We start from the raw sequence: 22967 nt of genomic DNA, 5'->3' as shown, positions 1-22967 counted from the left end.
TGGCCCCCAAAGATACCCACGTAAACCCTGGGACCTATGAATGTTCCTTTATGTGCCAAAGGGTCTTTGCGGATGTGATTAAGGATCTTGAGATGGGAGAGATTAGCTTGGATTATCCAAGAGGGCCTAATGTAATCAGCAGGGTCCTTGTAAGAGGGAGGCAGGAAGATAGGAGTCAGAGACAGAAGATACAAAAATGGAAGCAGAGGTCAGGGAGGAGCAGAGATGCTACGCTGCTGGCTTTGAAGGAGGAAAGAGCCACAAGCCAAGGAATGACAGCAGCTTCTAGAAGCTGGAAAAGACAAGGAGATGGATTCTCCTTTGGAGCCTTCTCAAGGAACACAGGCCTGCTGACATCTTGATTTTAGACCAGTGGAACTGAACTTGGACTTCTTTCTTTCTTTTTACTTTTTAAGATTTTATTTATTTATTTGTCAGAGAGAGAGAGCAAGCATAACCAGGGGCAGCGGCAGGCAGAGGGGGAAGCAGGCTCCCCACAGAACAAGGAGCCCGATGCAGGACCCAATCCCAGGACCCTGGGATCATGACCTGAGCCGAAGGCAGGTGCTTCACCGACTGGGCCACCCAGGTGCCCCCGACCTTGGATTTCTGACCTCCAGAACTGTTAGAGAAGCCAGTAAGTTGCAGGTTGTCACAGCAGCAATGGGACACCAGGGTGGCTGTCTTTCCCAGCTTTCTCCCTCCCACCCTGCCAATGCCAAGTATCAGTGCCGAGGAAACAGAACACTGCCTGACACATGGGAGCTGCATGACAAGTGTCTGCCGAACGACTACATGGTCCCAGTGACTGGGTGGCGGCTCGAAGCAACGGTGAACAGCACCCATGTGCCTTGGAGGGGGCATCCGTGAGCTGACCCCTCAAAAAGTTACTTAAGTCGTCTGATCTGCCTTTAGCACCCATAAACATGGGCTAACACATCCCTGCCTCACGGAAGTGTTTTATTATAGTGGTCTGACCTGGGGATGAGCTCGCCCCCCAGGGGACATTTGGCAATGACCGCTGCGGAAGGGGGGGGGCGGGTGTCATCTAGTAGATAGAGGCCAAGGATGCTGCTACATCCTCGACGTACAGGACAGTTCCCCTCAACAAAGAATTATCTGGGCAAATGTCCGTGGTGGTGAGGTCGAACAGCCCTGTATTAAAGCGAGCACCAGTGGTGTTTAAAAAGGTAAGGACGAGGTCTCCTAATTGACTGTGTTGAGGTGCTCCATGCAGCCCTCCCGGAAGCCGGATGAGGTCCTGGTTTGTATCTTCCAAGACTGACAGCAGTGGGCAGCTGGAGGATCGACACGTTTAGTGCCCCTGCACAGGGACGGGGAGCTGCTGGGTGGGCTCTTGTTGAACGAACGGCAAGGGCAGTGACTATCAACCCAGCGCTGCTCTACAGTGGAAGAAAGCTTGGTGCGTTCAGCTCCTCTCATCTGAGGCTCACAATAACCCGGCAAGACAGATCAGGAGAGTGAATCCCCGCGATAACGTGAACTCCTGGTCAGATGGGACAGGCAACTGGCTCCTGTCCTTGGATCAAAATGATATAGTGGGTGCCCGCTAGCCGGGAGATTCCTTGCTGGGAGACTGTGGTCACTGTCCAGGAAATCCCGGTCAGTCCCAGGGCCCACGGTCATCCCTGCTGATGCCTACAGCAGAGTGGAGCCACCAACACAGCCAGTTCCTAGGAACATTCTGGATGGGCCACTAGGATGTTCAAACCCATGGTCACCTGCGCAGACTCCCTCTAGCCTCTTTGTCCCCTTCGCCACGTTGCAACCCCACAGTTTCAGTGACTGGAGTTTTGGGGTTCTCCCAGATTGGAGGCCCTACAGTTTTTGAGCTGGTCTGACTTGTCATCATGATGAAGCATCAGGGCAGTGACAAGTGACCCTCGGCCACTGCTCCCTGCTCCTTCTAGGTTGTCCACGTGGAAAATAAACTCCTTTGCATTCCATCATGGTCCAACCATTGGGAGAGGAGGTGACGGCTGCCATCACTCATTTATTCAAGCACGCAGGCCTGCTAAGGGCTGGGGTAACGGTGGGCAGTAAGATGGCGAAGCCTCAGACCATCGGGGCATAAAGAGAAAGAAATAGGGGCATTTCTGCTGTGGCCAGGACTGTGAAGGAAAAAGCCAGGCTGCATGATGGCACGGAGGGTGAGTGAGCTGAGGAGCCCCTGTTGAAAGCCAGCCGAACAACTACCCAACGAGTGTCTGGGGCCCGAGCATGTCAGGCAGGAGGAACAGCAGAGGCAAAGGCCAGGAGGCAGCCGCTGCTGGAGGGCAGTGTGAACCAGAGGAGGGAGGGCGGGGGAGCAGGGAGTGGTCACAGCAAGGCTTTAGAGGCCCCGAGGCAGAGTCTGGATTTTGGTTTATGTGGCCACAAGAGGCCCCTGAAGGGCGCTAAGCAAAGGCACACTGTTATGTGACTTCGGGTTCGAAAGTTCGCTATGGCTCTGGGATCCCGAGGGGATTTCGAGAGGCGGGGCCAGGGTGGAGACGGCACACAGGTGCAGCTGCAGCGGGGGGCCGGGGGGGGGCAGTGGCAAGGTGAGGGGGCAGCAGAGGGGGAGACAGGGGGTGCCTCTGGAGATGCATCTGGAAGGCAGTGATGACGAATGACTAGAAATGAACAGTGTATACACCCTTTGACCAAGTCTCTCTGAGAAGTTATCCCTCGGTCAACACACGCAGCTGGCGAAGGGATCCGTGATGATCGAGAATGTTCCAAGTGTGCCACAAGAAGAGGTGGGTTAAACGCTCACTGAGCAGGCATCTGCGGAGCCTCAAGCGTCCCTCACGGAAGATGAGGTAGATCCCCTGCACTTACTCAGAAAGGGAGTGGGGTACCCATTAAGCCAAAACAAGCCCATCGAAGAATGTACATGTACAATAAATCCGATTTAAAAGATCAGTTTCTGTGCACATTTGCAGAAACCCACGTGAAAAGTCTGGAAAAACAGTCACCACCTATTAATGGTGTTCTCTCTGGGGGTTGTGTGATGAGAACTTCCTTTTCTCCATTGTTTTACTTATTATTTTTTTAAAATGATAAGCATATTTCCAATTTAATAATTAGGGAAAAAATGACACATTTACATTTATGTGTAAATCCTGTCCCTGACTCCGGCAAATAAATAAATTCCCTGCAGGAATGGGAGGGAGAGTGGGGTGCAGGCCCCTGGACAGCCAGCTGTCTGAAAAGTAACTGATCTCCATCCCTGGGACTCATCTCGTCCCCCCAGAAGGATGACTCAGAAAGCAGCCAGCAGCCACACCCAACGCCATGTCTGCCTGACTTCATGTATCCAGTGAAGTGGTCCAGACTTACAAATAATAGGGCACCGATTCTAATGGGAAGAAACTCAGGGAACCCAGCGGCCCTGAGCCCTCCTCCGGAAAAAAGCTCCCAGAACAAAATCCAAACAATGAAGGGTGAAGTCAAAATGAAAGGCACAGACTTGGAGAAGTGGTGGTAAAAGGTCTGACGGTAAATGTGGAAGCCACTTAGAGAGCAAATAAGCACAAGACGATTGTGCACACTTGGGTTACGGGCCGGAATGCCATGTCCTCAACCAAAGCCCTTAGCTTAGCTAACAAAAGCCAGAAGAGGGCAGGCAGTGTGGGTACACCCCCGGCCTCATCTTCCATAGCAGCCAGTCCATTCAAATCCATCTTTGGTGGAAACACACAGCGTTGAAACATGGCAACTCTGACCTCGTAATGTTTTTGTCATAATTGAGTAAACCGATGAGATATTTTTAAAAACTCCCCTTGCGATAAAAAAAGTCTGAGTTTCAATAATTCCTCCTGTTTCCATTTGCTTTCGCTTCTGCTAAGTTCATGCAAATTTCAGTGCCATAATTGTATTGACAAAACACACATGAAAAAAAAGGCTAGATTCTGCGTGGCTGGTATCTTCTTTAAAAAGAAAAATACTGCATTTGCTCACGCTGGATGAGCAAACTCTAGGAACCTAAGCTCTTATAATGCCTATGTGATCTAAAACCATCTGTTCCTGGGGCAAAGGGGAGACGGAGTAAGGAGCCACACTCCCTCGAGGAAGCAGTTCAAAACCTTCCCATCTGGAAGGATGAGGACCTTGGATTGGTTGCTTTGAAAGCCAACCTGCCCATGCTTCAAAGGGAGACCATGCAGGGGAATCTACTGGTTGCTTTGAAGCTGTCATCCAGAAATTTCTCTGTGAAAACTAACTTTAGAGCTTTGCTTTACAACCCGGTCCTATGTGATTTCAGTGTTAAGTGTTTAAAATGTTAAGTTCACGTCCTTGCAACAGAAAGCCCTCTGCTCGGAGGCCAGGCGGTAAATCCGCCAGGTGGAGAACAAATTGGCCTCCTCACTGGAGAGCCTGGGAGGAGGCGGAGGAAGGAACAGACACACGGAGCACCTGCTCAAAAGAAGCAGGGGTCTGATGGTCAGCGGATTAGTGCCTTACAGGCCTGATCTGCCTCCTTCTGCTGGGCTAGGGAGGGAGGGGACTGGGTGCCATGAAACAGGAAATGTTTGCAATAACAGTAACAATATAACCCACAGCTTTGCTACATATGGGGGCGCCGAGCTAACCTCTCCATGCACCTGATCTCGTTGACGCCTCCCACCATCCTGGTGGGTGTCCTTGTCTTATAGGCTCAGGGCACCTAAGTACCAGTGCAAGGTCGCGCAGCTAGCAACGGCGGAGCCGGTTTGGATGAATGACTGTCTGATTCCAAACTCTGGGCTCTTAGCCACGTGCCCGTGTTTATTCCCTGCCTGGCACCCACGAGTCGGAAACAAGCAGTCTCCAGAGCGGGATCAATGTCAGGTGCTCGGTGACTGTCCATCGGTTTGCACGGGACTGATCAAAGTCGCCCGTAAGAGCTTTTGACACAAAGCTACCTTGAGGCCAGTAAACGTGCTGAAGTGTGTGCTAAGTGTTAGCGGAGGAAGCTTGAGACCCCTGACTACACTCAGAAAGGGGAACGGCTGCATCTAAGTTCTGCGCCCGGGTTCTGGGCCTGACTCCAGCCCCCCTGGGTCCTCAAGCAAGTCTCTGGGCCTCTAATGTGCCCCGGCGACCTGACAAGGTGGCTGAAGGGCAGCCATGAGGTAATAGTTATGAATCAGTGCTCCGTGATTGCTTTCACAGAGGGCTTGCTTTTACAGAACATTTCAAATTCAGGTGACGGCATATTCTTTATGTCGCAGATCTTGCTGATTTTGCCTAAGAGATGATCAGATGTGTTGACCGTGAAGCCCCCACGGATACTCTGACCGTCTTCAAGCGGTGGCAGCGGTAGGTACGCTGACCTGCAGCCAGCCTCCCCTGCTCCCCAGTAAGACCCCCAATGACGTCTCTCGTTTGGTTGGCAGTCTTATAAAATTGCGGTTTGCAATGCGTTTAGTCTGGCATGCACCGCTGGTTGCAATAATTCCCATCACTTCTATTGCCTTCCATGAGCCATTTTGCACAAGTACATTAATCTGCCTGGCCCAGAGAGGATTTTTACCCTGCATTGAGGGGTTAATCGACTAATTTGTTTTTCTTTTCATTGGCTCATGTATTCAACCAGTATTTGTTGTTGAGTATGTTTGCCCAGAGAAGTAGATCGGACAGCTAACTATTTGGGATAGAGGAATGACCCAGGCAGACAGAGTCTGTTCCCATGGAATCTCTAATCCAGCAACAAAGACGGCCATTCTAGAAGAAATTACACATGCAACAGGCTTCAAGTACCCACACCTAGACACGCTGGCCCACGCCTCAAACCTGGTAGCTCCTGGATTATAAACTTCCCAGAATAAAGTGACTAGAGCCCTAACTTCAGGGTCCACCCCGTATTTTTGAAATCACATCCCCTTCCACCAATTCTGATGGAACTATGGCTAGGAAAATCTAGTCATACACTATGCACTTCAAATACCCGTGTGATGTTAGTTTTTGATACTTTCTTATTGCCCCACTCACCCTTGCATTGTCTTGTACTAATTTTCATTCAAAGCTGAATTTATTTATGAAGTACCTTGGGAGTTCAATCTCAAATGTCCATCGTTATGAAGAAAAAAAAAAATCTATCCTTGTCTTAGGGAGTGGGGCAAGGTCAGAGGGGGGCGGGGGTGGAGTGAGGTCAGAGGGGGGCAGAGGTGGAGTGAGGGCAGAGGGGGGACAGGGGTGGAGTGAGGGCAGGGGGGGCAGGGGTGGAGTGACGTCAGAGGGGGGCAGGGGTGGAGTGACGTCAGAGGGGGGCAGGGGTGGAGTGAGGTCAGGGAGGGGGGCAGGGGTGGAGTGACATCAGAGAGGGGGCAGGGGCCCTGGAAGCAGAAGGCCCTGGAGGCCGCCAGCCTGCTTTCTTGGCTGTGAGGCCCTTGGCAAGCATCTGGGCATCAGCGGCCATTGGTGCCTCACCGGAGCCTGCCCAGAGCTGACTGTGGGAAATGGGATGAAGGGATAGAGACAAAGCAAGAAACAATGCTGCCAGCCAACTAGAAATTTTGAGGAACGCCTGAAAGTCAGAAAGCAGAGCGCCTATCTTTCAATAACTAAAAGCAAAGGAAACTTCTGACCCAAACATGGGCAGTAACATTTTCCAGATAAGGAGTGGTACACAGTTGAGTCCAGAGTCAAGACAGAGAGAGGGGAAGCCCTGGGCATTCACTGGGAGGCTGCTTTTAGGGCCACTGGCCGCTTCCCAGCGTATTAAGTGTAGAGGTACTCACCCACAGGCTGAAGCCCAGAGTGTGGGCGCTGGGGCAGGAAGGCAGGACAACGCCCCGGGAAGTCACACAGGAGCTCCCATAGCTAAGGTACACAACTTGTACACAGCATGTTGTACCCCAACCTCACAATCACTGGGGTCAAGTAACATCAAATAGAATGGACAGAGCGAGCGGGATTCTCAAATACGAAGATGAGCACACAACCAAGATTGAGAAAACTTTGGGGGAAAATCAACACCCTGAAAGATAGGCACTAAATTTAATTAACAAAAGAACTAATACCCAATAAAAGAGTTAATAGAACAAATAGAAGACCTAAGAATACAGAAAATTAATATCCCTGGAGAGATTAAAGAGGACATTTCATCCATGAAAAAGAAACAACTAGATATCCCAAAAGTTTTGATTTTATTAACATTTTAACAAGATAAACTAAATAGCAGAAACAGATAAAAGATGTGCTAGTGGGGCGCCTGGGTAGCGCAGTTGTTAAGTGTCTGCCTTCGGCTCAGGGCGTGATCCCGGCATTATGGGATCGAGCCCCACATCAGGCTCCTCCGCTATGAGCCTGCTTCTTCCTCTCCCACTCCCCTGCTGTGTTCCCTCTCTCGCTGGCTGTCTCTCTGTCACATAAATAAATAAAAAATCTTAAAAAAAAAAAAAAAAAAAGATGTGCTAGAAAATCAAACCAAAAATTTTATAAGAACACGGTACAAAAAGACAAAAATGAAGTGTGAAAGAAAAATTAAGAGACTTGAAAGGATAGATGTGGGCCAATGTTTATGCAACAGAAACTCCACAGAATAGAATAGACGCAATGGAAGAGAATAATAATAATAATAATAATAACAACAACAACAACAATTAATAGTAATAATAATAGAAGATTTTCCAATGCTAAAGAAGGACACAAACCTTCGAATTGAAAAGGTACATCTACTGCTTTAAAGGGGACAGATATTAATACTGATCTATTCATATGGATAAAAGATCCAACCTATCAGAAAACATCTTGACTCTGTATGCACACAATAATAATGATTTGAAATATATAAAGCAACAACAGAGAAATATAAGGGAAAATTGACAAGTTTAGAGAAATCAACCAGATTAAATAAACAAAAGTAGGATCTATTGTAGTGGTTTGCTAATGAGCATAAAAATTTCCTGCCTTATTAAAAATGCAGATTCCAAACACTCCATTCCCGACCCTACTACCTCCCTCATTTAATTCCGTATCTTTGAGTGGGCAATTTCACATTTTTAATAAGCAGCCCAGGTGATTGTGATGTAGGTGATCTGGGACTACATGTTAAGACCACCAGGTTAAATAACTCAATGAATGGCTTGACTTAATAGATACATTGAGAACTTTGTACCAAAAGGAGAATAATTATTCTTCTGAAATACAACGGAGCAGTCGTAAAAATGATCTGGTAGACCACAAACAGAACCTCAAAAACTTCCAAAAACCAGAAACCAAACAAGCCATCCTCTGATCATAATGCAGTAAAATTAGAAATTAACACAAAAGGATAGAAAAAAAAAGACAAACGAAAAAGCTATTTACTTAGAACATTTGTAAAACTCTCCTATATAAAGAGGGAACTCCCTCCCCTCCCCAATCACAAACCAATTAGAAATAAATAACAATGAAAACACTACACACATAGCAAAAATTGTGGGATAAGGACAAAGCAGTGTTTGGAGGAAAACTTATAGCCTTAAAATCATTATATTAGAAAACAAGACTGAAAATAGATGAAATAAATATTTAACACAGCAGGCTGTAACGTAGGGGTGGGGAGAGAACCAAAGCAATAAATTAAACCACAAAGTTTAGGGAAAGAATCAAGATAAAAGTAAAAATGAACCAAAATAGAAGCCAATAAGTGAATGAGTGAATAAATAAGTAAACAATGAAATAAAGTATACGTGCTCAATAAAACTAAAAGCTGGGCATGGTTTGGCTAGGTAGGCAGAGAGAGCTTTTCATATTTTACTCACTTCTGAATTGTCTGACTCTTTTCTAATGAGAAAGCACTCATATATTAGATGTCATATTAAATGATACAAAATAATGTAAAAATACCTGAGAAATCCTAAGTAGGCTATAACCGCAAGAAATAAATGGCATTATTTATTCCAGTAGTGATCCAGAGGTCAGTTATTTTTTACTTCCATTAAGACTGAAAATGCTTTAGTAACTCAGATACCATCCGGCGTCTTAGAAATGCTCTACTGGGTGAAAGCCTCACTGCGTCTCTCACTTCTGGACCTGCATTTCATGGGCAGTCAGTGCTTGTTCAGCATCATTCCACATGAATCATTCATGCTCATCACTGAAGAATTCCTGTACAGATGGCCTTGTGCGCTCTGACCCTCCTGCCCAGGACCCAGTCTAATGCCATCAGTCAGGCTGTCCTTTGGTCAGAGCTGTCTAGCTGGGCATCTCTGCGTGCATTCAGGGCACCTTGGCTCTGGGTACCAGAGGGGCTAACTCAAGTGCCCCTGGAAAGGAGAAAGACCTCTTCCTCCTCTTGTCAGGAATAGACAAAGCTTTCTAACCCAGAAGTTGCAAGCTGGTGGTCACAGGCCAAATCTGGCCAGCCATACATTTTGTTTGATCTACAGAGAACAGGGAGTTAGTAATCACCATAAAAAAAATTGGAGAAACCAAACACAAAGAAACCCAGATGCCTGGCTTCTTCTACAGTTAGAAAGTCTGGTACCACTGGGCCCCTATTTCCACACAATGACAGCCAAGCTGTGTTGACAACACTGTTGCCTACATCCCCACCACTCCCTGCCATGCCCTGACACCCAGGCCAAGGGCTGTTACTCGCTTGGCTCTCTGTGTCACTTAAAATATTCAAATAATTCATAATAGAACAGGGCTTCCAGGGAAGGTGGTGGAATAGGAGGAGCCTAAGCCCACCATGTCCCATGGATACAACCAGATAACACCCACATCAGTGTAAAAAGCCCAGAAAGTGACCTGAAGACTGGCAGAACAGACTCTCCACAGCTAAATGTAGAGAAGGGGCCACATCGAAGAAGCTAGGATGAGCACAGATACAGACTTGGGCGACTGTCTGCAGGAGGGACAGAGGGAGGGACGTCGCAGGTATGGAGAGGGGAGAGAAACAGACCCTCACACTGGGCACCCCAAGCAAGGGGAACCCACGTAAGGAAGACAAATTCCCATAATATCTGGCTTTGAAAACCAGAGGGGCCAATCTCATGCGTTCTTATAGTCAGTGAGGCTTAATACCTGGAACTTTAAAAATCAGTGGCTTAGCTCTGAGAGATCCAAGAGGGTGAGAGGAAACTGAGTCATTGTCCTTAGACAACCCTGAAGATACAGCACAGAAACTGCAGCTTGAAAAACGCCCGGGGTATACCAGAGAGACACTTGTTTGCTAGTCTCACAGTGTGTGCTGGAGGGGCAGGGGTCTTTAGTAGACTTCTCCAGGAATGAAGTGAGTGCCGTTTCCCTCAGCTGTCCCCCAGCCTAGACACACAGACACCTGTGGGGAGCAGCACAGCACCAACACTTTCTACCTAGCTTGCTCCCAGTGTGCCTGCCCCCAAGTTCTCCTGTGGACACGCCCCCTCCAATATGCCCTTGGCTGGAGCCCACCCGAAGTGGTGCCACAAGCTGGCAGTGTGCGAGCAGCCCCATCAGGGGCCAATAACACTAAAAGCAACTCTTGCCCCGGGGAGAGAAGATAACTATATACACCAGTCCAACTGTGGCTCCAGCAGTGGGCTGGGGGCAGACATCTATCTGGTCTGACTGCAAGCTCCACCCACCAACAAAAGCTTCTCAGGGGACAACACAGGGAAAGCACCCTACAGTTCGGTGCTACTGCATCTCTGACTCAACTCAAGCCCAGGGCGGCCCCAGACTGGCCCGCTAATAACATAGGGACCAAACACTGCCCTAAACAGGCAAAGAGAGCCACTGCAGACGACTGGACTGACAGGGACAGTGGCTTAGCTACAACAGCCAGGCACATGCAACACACATAGGAGATACCCCTAGGTTCTGGAAAATGGAACATTGCACTGCAGGCCACCATGGGACCTCTTCTTCATTAGGCCACTACTCTCAAGACCACACACAGAAAGAAACACAGAGAGTTATACTAAATGAGGAGACAGAAGAACATGTCCCAAATGAAAGAATGGGACAAAATCACAGCAAGGGACCTAAATAAAACAAAGATAAGTTAATATTCCTGATAGAGAATTTAAAGTGATGGTCCTAAATATACTCACTGGACTTAAGAGTGGAAGACTTCAGTGAGATCAAAAAAAGAGACAGAAAATATAAAAATGAACTAATCAGAGAGGAAGGACTTGATAACTTAAATGAAAAATACACTAGAGGGTTGCCTGGGTGGCTCAGATGGTTTAGTGTCTACCTTCAGCTCAGGTCATGGTCACTGGGTCAAGCCCCACATCAGGCTCTCTGCTCAGTGGGCAGTCTACTTCTCCATCTCCCTCTGCCTCTCCCCGTGCCCATGTTCTCTCTCTCTCTCTCTATCTCTCTGTCTCAAATGAATAAATAAAATCTTAAAAAAAAAAAAGAAAAATACACTAGAAGGAACGAATAGTAGGCTACAGGAAGGAGAACAGATCAGTGATCTGGAGGTCAGAGTAATGGAAAGTAATCAAGCTGAACAGGAGAGAGAAAAAATAGTAATAAAAATGAAAATAGGGGCACCTGGGAGGCTGGGTCAGTTAAGCTGATGACTCTTGATTTCGGCTCAGGTCATGATCTCAGGGTCCTGGGATCAAGTCCCACATTATGCTCCATGGCTAGCCTTAAGCAGGCTTAAGATTCTCTCTCCCCCTCTCCCTCTGCCCCTCTCCACCCCCACTCGTACGCACTCTTTCTCTAAAAAAAAAAAGAAAGAAAATGAAAATAGGTTAAGGGAACTCAGTGACACCATCAAGCATAATAATTTTTTTTTTAATAGGGATCCCAGAAGAAGGGAAAAAAATTATTTGAAGAAATAAATAGCTGAAAACTTCTCGACTCTAGGGAAGGAAACAGAAACCTAGATCCAGGGGGTACAGAGAGGGCCCAACAAAATCAACTCAATGAGGTTCACATCAAGACACATGGTAATTAAAATAGCAAAAAGTAGTGATAAAGAGAGAATTTTAAAAACAGCAAGAGAAAACAGTCATATACAAGGGAAACCCCAAAAGGCTTTCAGTGGATTTCTCAGCAGAGACTTAGTAGGCCAGGAGTGGCACGATACATTCAAAGTGCTCAAAACAAAACAAAACAAAACAAAATCTGCTACCCAGAACACTCTATCCAGCAAGGCTATGATTCATAACAGAAGGATAGATAAAGAGTTTCCCAAACAAAAGTTAAAGAAATTCATGACCACCAAACCAGCCTTACGAAAAATGTTAAAGGGGAGTCTTTGAGTGGAAAGGAAAGACCATAAGTAGGAGTCAGAAAAGTAGGAAGCACACAAGCAGTAAAATTAAGTGTATCTATAAAAATCAGTCAAGGGACTCACAAAATAAGAGAACATACAGTATGATAGCATATACCTAAAACACTGGGGGGAGGAGAGGAGTAAAGAATGGCTTCAAACTTAAGCAACCATCAACTCTATGATACAGACTGTTATATGCATAAGAATTACATACAAACCTAATGGTAACCACAGATCAAAAACCAGTAACAGATATACAAAAAATAAAGAGAAAGGAATCCAAGTACATCACTAAAGAAAGCCTGCAGTGAGAGAAGAGAGCAAGAGAAGAAAGGAACAGAGAACTACAAAAACAACGATGGAACTGGGGTGCCTGGGTGGTTCAGGAGGTTAAGCGGCTAACTCTTGATTTCAGCTCAGGTCACGACCTCAGAATCCTGGGATCAAGTCCCACATTGGGCTCTACACTCAACAGGGAGTCTGCTTAAGGATTCTCTCCCTCCCTCTTCCTCTCCCCCTACTTGCTCTCACTATCTCTCTAAAATAAATAAACTAATCTAAAAAAAATCATAAAACAAGTAATAAAACAGTAATAAGTACATACCTATCAATAATTACTTAGGAGCAAATGCTCCAATCAAAAGACATAGGGTATCAGAGTGGATAAAAAAATAAGACCCATCCATATGCTGCCTACAAGAGACTCATTTCAGACATAAAGACACATGCAGATTGAAAAGAAAGGGATGAAAAAGCATTTATCATGCAAATGGAAGTGAAAAGAAAGCTGGGATAGCAATACTTATATCAGACAAAATAGCTTTAAAACAAAGACTGTGTAACGAGACAAAGAACACTATGTAATCATAAAGGAAACAATCCACCAAGAAGATATAACAATTGTAAATATTTACATAACCAACATAGGAGTACCTAAATATATAAAGCAGGTAATAATAAACATAAAGGAAATAATGAATAGTAATACAATAATAGTAGGGGATTTTAATATCACACTTATGTCAACGGATAGATCTTCTAAACAGAAAATCAACAATAAACAGTTGCTTTGAATGATATATTGAGCCAGATGGGCCTAACAGAGATATTCAAAACATTCTATCCTAAAACAGAATACATGTTCTTTTCAAATGCACATGGAAGATTCTCCAGAATAGATCATATATTAGGCCACAAAACAAGTCTCAATTCAAAAAGACAGAAGTCATACCATGCATGCTTTCTGACCATAACGCTATGAAACTAGAAATCAAGCACAAGAAAAAAAACCTGAAAAGAACACAAATACATGGAGGCTAAATAACATACTACTAAATAATGAATGGGCCAACCATGAAATCAAAGAGGAAATAGAAAAATACATAGAAACAAATGAAAATGAAAACACAGTGGTCCAAAACCTCTGGGATGCAGCAAAAGCTGTTCTAAGAGGGAAGTTTATAGCAATACAGGCCCGCCTCAAGAAACAAGAAAAAGCTCAAATAAACAACCTAACCTTACACCCAAAGGAACTAGAAAAAAAAACAAACAAAACTCAAAACCAGTAGAAGGAAGGAAATAATAAAGATTAGAACAGAAAAATGAAATAGAAACTAAAAAAATAACAGAACAGATCAATGAAACCAGAAGGAGCTGGTTCTTTGAAAAGTTCAACAAAACTGATAAACCTAGCCAGACTCATTGAGAGAGAGAGAGAACTCAAACAAAACCAGAAATGAAAGAGAAGAAATAAAAAGTCACCAACAAAACACAAAGGATTGTAAGAGAATATTATGCAAAATGATATGCCCACAAATTGGACTACCTAGAAGAAATGGATAAATTCCTAGAAACATATAACCTCCCAAAACGGAACCAGGAAGAAATAGAAAATTTGAATGGGCTGATTACCAGCAGTGAAATTGAATCAGTAATCAAAAATCTCCCAACAGACGAAAGTCCAGGATCAGACGGTTTTACAGGTAAATTCCACCACACATTTAAAGAAGAGTTAATACCTATTCTTCTCAAACTATTCCAAAAAATAGAAGAGGCAAGAAAACTTACAAATTCATTCTATGAGGCCAGTATTATCCTGACACCAAAACCAGATAAAGACACTACAAAAAAAGAGAATTACAGGCCAATGTCACTGATGAACAGAGATGCAAAAATCCTCAACAACATACCAGCAAATCGAAACCAACAATACATTAAAGAAATCATTCACCACGATCAAGTGGGATTTACTCTCGGCTGCAAGGGTGGTTCAATATTTGCAAAACAATCAATGTGATATACCACATCAACAAGGATAAAAACCATATGGTCATTTCAATTGATGCATAAAAAGCATTTGACAAAGTACAATACCCATTCATGATAAAAACCATCAACAAAGTAGGTTTAGTGGAAACATACCTCAACATAATAAAAGCCATATATGAAAAACCCACGGCTAACATCATACTGAGATGAAAAACTCAAAGCTTTCCGTGAGGTCAGGATCAAGACAAGGAAACTATAGAGAGAGAATGTCCACTCTCAGCACTTTTATTCAACGTAGTTCTGGAAGTCCTAGCCACAGCAATGAGACAAGAAAAAGAAATAAAAGGCATCTAAATAGGCAAGGAAGAAGTCAAACTTACACTATTTGCAGACAACATGATACTATATATAGAAATCTCTAAAGACTACACTAAACAACTACAAGAACTGATAAATGAGTTCAGTAAAATTGCAGGATACAAAATCAACGTACAGAAATCCGTTGCATTTCTATACACTAATAACGAGGTAACAGAAGGAGAAATTAACAGTCCCATTTACAATTGCACCAAAAAGGGGTGCCTGGGTGGCTCAGTCAATTAAAATGTCTGCCTTCGGCTCAGGCCATGATCCTAGGGTCCTGGGATTGAACCCCACATCAGGCTCCCTGCTCAGTGGGGAGCCTGCTACTCCCTCTGCCTCTGCTGCTCCGCCTACTTGTGCTTGTTTCTCTTGCTCTCTCTCGCTCTCTCTGTCAAATGAATAAATAAAATCTTAAAAAAAAAACCAATCGCACCAGAAAGGATAAAATACCGAGGAATAAACTTAAACAAGGAGGTGAAAGATCTGTACTCTGAAAACTACACAATATTGATGAAAGAAATTAAAGATAACACAAACAAATGGAAAGGTATTCTATGCTCATGGATTGGAAGAACAAACATTGTTAAAATGTCTATTCTACCCCAAAAGCAATCTACAGATTTAACACAATCCCTACCAAAATGCCAACAGCATTTTTCACAGAAATAGAACAAATAATGGTAAAATTTGTGTGGAACTACAAAAGATCCCACATAGCCAAAGCAATCTTGAAAAGGAAGAAGAAAACTGGAGGTATCCCATTCCCAGATTTCCAGGTATACTACAAAGCTGTAGTAATCAAAACAGTATGGTACTGGCACAAAAACAGACACATGGATCAATGAAACAGAACAGAGGGCCCAGAAATAAACCCACAGTTATATGGTCAATTAATCTTCAACAAAGGAGGCAAGAATATGCAATGGACAAAAGACAGTCTCCAACAAATGCATGGGAAAACTGGACAGTAACACGCAGAAGAATGAAACTGGACCATTTTCTTACACCACCCACAAAAATAAACTCAAAAAGGATAAAGGACCTAAATGTGAGACCTGAAACCATAAAAATCCTAAAAGAAAGCACAGGCAGTAATACCTCTGACATTGGCCATAGCAACATTTTTCTAGATATGCCTCCTGAGGCAAGGGAAACAAAAGCGAAAATAACCTACTGGGACCACATTAAGATAAATAGCTTCTGGGGTGCCCTAGGTGTCTCAGTTAGTTAAGCATTGGACTCTTGATTTCAGCTCAGGTCATGGTCTCAGAGTCCTGGGATCAAGCCCTGCCTCCAGCTCCCCACCGAGTGGTGAGTCTGCTTGTCTTCCTCTCCCTCTGCCCGTCCCCCACTCTTTCTCTCTCATTAAATAAATCTTTTTTCAAAAAAATGAAAAACTTCTGCACAGCAAAGAAAACAATCAGCAAAACGAAAAGACAATGTACTGAATGGGAGAAGATATTTGCAAAGGTTAGTATCCAAAATGTAAACCACTTACACAACACCATAAAAACCAAATGATCCAATTAAAAAATGGGCAGAAGACATGGACAGACATTTCTCCATAGAAGACTTCCAGATGGCCAACAGGCGCATGAAAAGACGCTCTACATGACTCATCATCAGGGAAATGTAAATCAAAACCACAATGAGAGATCACTTCATGTCAGAATGGCTAATATAAAAAACACAAGAAACAACAGGTGTTGACAAGGATGTGGAGAAAAAGGAACCCTCGTGCACTAGGAACTGCAAACTGGTACAACCAGTATGGAGGTTCCTCAAAAAACTAAAGATAGAGTTACCATTATGATCTACTAATTCCGCTATTGGGTATTTACCCAAAGAATATGAAAACACTCATTCGAAAAGATACATGCACCCCCGTGTTTACTACAGCATTATTTATAACAGCCAAATTATGGAGGCAGCCCAAGTGTACGATGCTAGATGGCTAAAGACGTTGTGGCATACACACACACACACACACACACACACACGGCAGCCCAAGTGTACGATGATAGATGGTTAAAGACGTTGTGGCATACACACACACACACACACACACACACACACAAACACACACAACGGACTATTATTCAGCCATAAAAAGGAATGAAATCCTATCATTTGCAACAACGTAGATGGAGCTAGAGAGTATTACGCTAAGCAAAATAAGTCCGCGAAAGACAAATACCCTATGATTTCACTCATATGTGGAATTTAAGAAAAAAACAAAGAAAAAAAAAAAAGAAAGAGAAAGAGACAAACCAGAAGCTGACTCTCAACTATAGAGAAAAACAGCTGGTCACCAGGGGAGGGGGGGTTGGGGGAAATAGGTGATGGGGATTAAGAGCACATTATCATGCTGGGCGCTGAGTCATGTACAGAATTGCTGAATCATCATATTGTACACCTGATACTAATATAACACTGCATTTAGCTATACTGGAATTAAAATAAAATACAGCAGCAATAATGATGACCCCAGCACGACACAAGGCCAGCCAACGGGATGCATCTGTGAGCTGAGGCTGGACCTTGAAGTCGGGGGTCCAGGACCTCCCCATTGGCCACACCCACTTCTATTCATCATTGTATTTCTACTCTAATCTTGAAATCCAGCTTAATTTTTTCAAGTCATATCTAATAAATCCTCTCCTATATGCCCCTATTTTCTCTTTTTTTCCAGTTTGAAACATATTTTGAATGTGACTAAAGTGAGAAAAACCAAATATGAAGGATTCATATTCATTTTCTTAACAATGCTTTAATAACACAAAATTACTTCTCTATTTACCTAAAATTCACCTCTTTAAACAGTCAAAAATCTAAATAAAATAATTTTCTATGAAAATATTTCTAGGGGTGCCTGGGTGGCTCAGTTGGTTAAGCGTCTGCCTTTGGCTCAGGTCATGATTCCAGGGTCCTGGGATTGAGCCCTGTTTTGGGCTCCCTGCTCAGTGGGGAGCCTGCTTCTCCCTTGCCCTCTGCCCCCCCACCCTACTTGTGCTCTCTCTCTCTCTCTCATGTGTGTACACTCTTTCTCTCTGTCAAATAAATAAATAAAATCTTTAAAAAGAGAAAGAAGGAAAGGAAAAGGAAAGGAAAGGGAAGAAAAGAAAGAAAAAAGAAAAGAAAGGAAGGAGAAAGAAAGAAAGAAAGAAAGAAAGAAAGAAAGAAAGAAAGAGAAAATACTTCTAAAATACGTTAGAACTTTCTTGTCTCCTTAAAACATAATTTAGTCTTTCCTTGATATTAATGGTCAATGTTCTGGATAGAAATTGATCTGTAATAGAGGAGATGCCGTCAGGAGCTATTATGGTTTTGTGTCTTTCATTTATTATTTTAAGTAATATCCTCTGTCACCAGAGTTTCTGGAAGTACAGGATATGGTTTTGAAGACAAGGGTGGCGCTCCGTCCCATTCCTTTCTGGCTTTTGTGAACCTCCTGGATTTTTGTTGTTGTTTTATTTTGTTTTTTACTTTACAGTTATCTTACGTTTGTATGATGAAGAAGAGATTCTAACTTGGAATTTTAAGATTCCTTTCTTTTATAGTCCCCAGATCTAACCCACAAAGTCCAAATTATCTCCACAACTTTCCTTCCATGTGCGGTAAACTGAAATCTTCAGTGATTCAGAATGACTGGGAGTTCCTACGTTAAACACTGTGCTATCTCCTATATACAAATTCTGTAAGCTTAAACGTGAGATCTAAAACATGTATTTCAAACAAATATCCTAAGTGATTCTTGTGCATATCAAATTTTGAGCTCCACAGCTCTGTCTTTTCTAAAAAATGTGGTTCTCAAACACTGCTGCAAAATATAGTCACATATTTTGGTGCTTAAAAAAACAACAACAAAAACGTGCCCAAGCACAAACCCAGGATCAGAGTCTGAGCTTCTAGAAGGTAGGACCTGTGCATTTGTGTTTATTTTATTTAGGTAGCTTTTACTTTGCCATGTTCTGTTTATTGCAGACTTCGTATGCTGTTTGCAGGAAACAACAGAGAGAGATCCCACGTACCTTTCACCCAGTTTCCCCCATGGTAACATCTTGCATAATTAAAGTACAGTAGCACAATCGGGAAACTGACATCAATACAATCCTACTAAGTAAGCTTTTTCAACTGGCTCTCTTTTTAAACTTTTCTCTATCTTTCTTTGCTGATGCTTAGCTCTGTTGAAGCAGAGTATCTCCTCCTTCACGTGCTAGCTTTTTATTTTTATTTATTTATTTTTTTAAAAGATTTTATTTATTTATTTGACAGAGATAGAGACAGCCAGTGAGAGAGGGAACACAAGCAGGGGGAGTGGGAGAGGAAGAAGCAGGCTCATAGCGGAGGAGCCTGATGTGGGGCTCGATCCCATAACGCCGGGATCACGCCCTGAGCCGAAGGCAGACGCTTAACCGCTGTGCCACCCAGGTGCCCCAACGTGCTAGCTTTTTAAAAAAAGAAACTTATATTACTCTGGGAAACAAACTGAGGGCTTCAGAGGGGATGGGGGTGGGGGAATGGGATAGGCTGGTGATGGGTAGTAAGGAGGGCACGTATTGCATGGTGCACTGGGTGTTATACGCAACTAATGAATCATCGAACTTTATTTTTTTATTTATTTTTTTAAAAGATTTTATTTATTTATGTGACAGAGAGAGACAGCCAGTGAGAGAGGGAACACAGCAGGGGAGTGGGAGAGGAAGAAGCAGGCTCCCAGCGGAGGAGCCCGATGTGGGGCTTGATCCCGGAATGCCGGGATCACGCCCTGAGCCGAAGGCAGGTGCTTAACGACTGCGCTACCCAGGCGCCCCTGAATCATCGAACTTTACATCAATAACCAGGGATGTACTGTATGGTGGCTAACATAATAAAAAAACATTTAAAAAAAAAAGGTAAAACCCACAGAAAACATATTGGAATAATATAATGGAAGGGTATAACGAATACCCCAAAACCCTTCACCTATATTCACCAGTTATTCACCAATTCTCGGAAGACCTGAGAACGAGGACCTTCTCTTACATAAACACAAAATAATCATCAAATTCAGGAACTTTAACATTGATACAATATTGTTACCGAATATAGTGAATTTTCAAATTTGTTAATTTCCCCAAACCATCCTTACACTTAGGGCAATTACCACTCCGACACCTCCCTGCCCCCCGGCAAGGATCTTATGTGGCCTAACTGTGGTATCTTGTTAGCCTCTTTTATCTGGAAAACCCTTTTCATGCCACTGATAGTTTTGAAGCCCCCAGGCTAGCTGTTTTGCAGACAGTCCCTCAATTTGGCTTTGTCTGGTTGTTTCCTCATTGGATTTCATTTTTGAAAAACATTTTTTCATCCATGTTTGCAGCTATGGGTTCACTGAGGAGAGCTCTTCTGGATCCTAAGCATCACTGATAGACGGCCACCTCTCAGCACCCGCTTCCAGGCAGCACATCAATCATATTCAGAGGACTGTGCCCCTACAGAGAACTAGGTACTCTGGGGAGCGGGGAGCAAAAGCAGCTCGGCGTAATTCCCAGCCTATGATCGTTAATTGCAAGGAGTAAGGAAGGAGTCATGGGGTCTGGGTTTCCAGTCTGGGTTCTTCTGAAGCCTGGGTGAGCCACATCCTTCCTCTACTCCTCAGTTTCCCCAAACTACAAAATGAGAATGAAAATACCTAGCACTTGGGAGCCTGGGTGGCTCAGTCGGTTTAGCATCTGACTTTGGCTCAGGTCATGATCCCAGGGTCCTGGGATCGAGTCTCACATGGGGCTCCCTGCTCAGCAGGGAGTCTGCTTCTTCCCCTCTCTCTCCCCCTTCCCCCTGCTCGTGTTCTCTCACGCTCTCTCTCTTTCTCAAATAAATAAGCAAATGTTTAAAAACAAAAAAAGGAAAATACCTAGCGTTTAACTCACAAGGTTAATGCAGGAATGGATGTAACATACTCAATACAGTGACCAGCACTTAGTAAGTGTTCATTTAATATGAGCTACCACTACCTTTAAAAAAAATAGCACCAAGTCAAATCTCACATGTATTGTTTTAAATCTAGTGGGTGGGTCCAAGGTGTTTGTGAAAGCCAAACCCTGCTGTGACCTGAGCCATCTTCCCAGGTGTAGACGAAGATGCTCTCGTGGGGCCCACCCTCCAGCCCAGCTGCTTGGCTCTGGCAGAGACCCTGGCCCTTCGTGGGGTTATGAGGCTGAAATCCATCTTACCATCACATCCTGAATAGTTAAGAGAATCCTTTCTTTGTCTGAATTGCTTGCAGGGTCAGGGCATCCGTGGGCATCCAGAAGGGAGAAATGAAAATCACAGGGCGTGGTGTCGGCAGAAGACTTGGTACCCTAGGGACAGGCAGAGAGAATGGGCGTGGGAAAAGCAACTCACGTCCCTGAAGCCATGCTGGGTCCCTCGTCCTCTCTGTTGGTCTCCATGCCTCCCATCTCCCTCCTTACCTCCTCCTCATTCTCTGCTCCCGCTCCCAAAGCTGATCTGGTCAAACTCATCCCTGCCTCACCCACACCACTGCAGGCCCAAAGAAAGTAAGTAGACTGGGATTCAAACTCGGGCCACCAACCATCTGAACACTGGCCCAGTGAGGCCCGAGTGAGGACCGGTGTGCAGGTATGGCCAACACATCTTGTTGAATAAAAAAGGTGGGGTTATCAAATAGGATGGATGGTATATAATCCCATCTATGGGAAAATAACAATAAAAAAATAAAGGAGGGGCACCTGGGTGGCTCCGTCGGTTAAATGTCTGACCCTTGGTTTCGGCTCAGGCCACGATCTCAGGGTCGTGGTATCGAGCCCTGCGTCGGACTCCAAGCTCAGTGCTGAGTCTGCTTGAGATTCTCTCGCCCCCATTCCCTCTGTCCCTCCCCCGCTCAGATAAATACAATCTTAAAAAAAATCAAGGAAAAACCAGTACTCACGGGGAAGTTATTTATATGGTCATCTAAAACACAAGTACCCAAGCAGTGGGATGCATTGAAATTACAGAAGGGGGACTGAAGGGGGACTGAAGGGATTTGCTGGAGGGCCCTGCTGGAGACCGGTGGGCTGGGCTGCTCCACGGGGGGGCGGGGGGGCCAGCGATGGCACAAGAGACTCTCCGCCGTACCCACAGGTGGGTGAGCCGTCATGGCCTCGGCAGAGTCCACACAGGGCGGAGCTGCTGGGGGCACACAGCTTGTGACAGGGGTTTAGTTGTTTCTATGTGTCAGCCAGTCCAACGACTTGAAAACACTGAGCTGTCATTGTGGGCAAATAACCAGTTCACCCTACTGCAGGGTCCACACAATGGAGGGAAAACTCAGAGCCGATAACTACACTCGGGCACTACCACTCACTGGGAATGGGCCAGGGCTGGAACATTCCAGATCCACCACCTCCTCTTGGATATGATCCCCACACACATATAATGAGTATAAGAAATCTTTATTCTGGATGGATATACCCATCTATGATCTCTGGGGCAGTGGGATTATGAAAAGACTTTTATTTTCTTTGTTATCAGTTGAATTCTTTATATAGACTATGCATTATCGGGGAAAAAAAGACATCTTACTAATAGAAAAGAGTGTGCACTTTGTTTCATTCCTGATACATAAATGGAGCCTTATTATCCACTGTAACACAAAGCCCAACATGACTGAGACCTGGTTCTTTGGCAGAACTCTTTGGAAAGAGGCGTCCTCTTTTCATTGGAGTTCCTAAGCTGCTCGAAACCCTATGGTGGCCTCCCCTCTGACTCAAAGTAGAAACCCTCGTCTACTACAGCCTCAAAGCCCTGGGCCATCTGAGCCTTGGCCTCACCTCTTTTACTCGCCTGCTTGCTCACCCAGCTCCCAGACGCACTGGCGTCCCCCCTGTGCCCCTGCCTCAGGGCCTCCGCACCTGCTGCTTCTGTGCCTGGCACGCTCTTCTCCACCTGGCTCACTCCCTGGCTTTCTGGAGAACTGCTCACAGAGCGCCTCACCGATGAGAAGCCCTGCCCATCTTTCTCCAGCCGTTTGCCGTTTCTCTGATAAGCCCTATCGCCTGCTGGCATATGATATGTTGTTTATTATCTGTTTTATCTTCAGTGTATAGAATGGTGCCTGGGATCTGGAGCGGGGACCGGGGCCCATGCAGTGCACACA

General features: G+C 44.6%; 1 protein-coding gene across 1 annotated transcript in view; it reads right to left on the bottom strand.

The window, feature by feature from the left end:
* KATNIP (katanin interacting protein) overlaps positions 1–22967 on the bottom strand; it is a 183182-nt gene that overhangs the window by 91221 nt on the left and 68994 nt on the right. Inside the window, 1 exon segment of the mRNA XM_026515659.4 lies at positions 21040–21168. Coding sequence (XP_026371444.2) covers positions 21040–21168 — 129 coding nt within the window.

Source organism: Ursus arctos, unplaced genomic scaffold (genome assembly GCF_023065955.2).
Source record: "Ursus arctos isolate Adak ecotype North America unplaced genomic scaffold, UrsArc2.0 scaffold_2, whole genome shotgun sequence".
Lineage (NCBI taxonomy): Eukaryota > Metazoa > Chordata > Mammalia > Carnivora > Ursidae > Ursus > Ursus arctos.
This window is presented reverse-complemented; position numbering and strand designations above follow the sequence as displayed.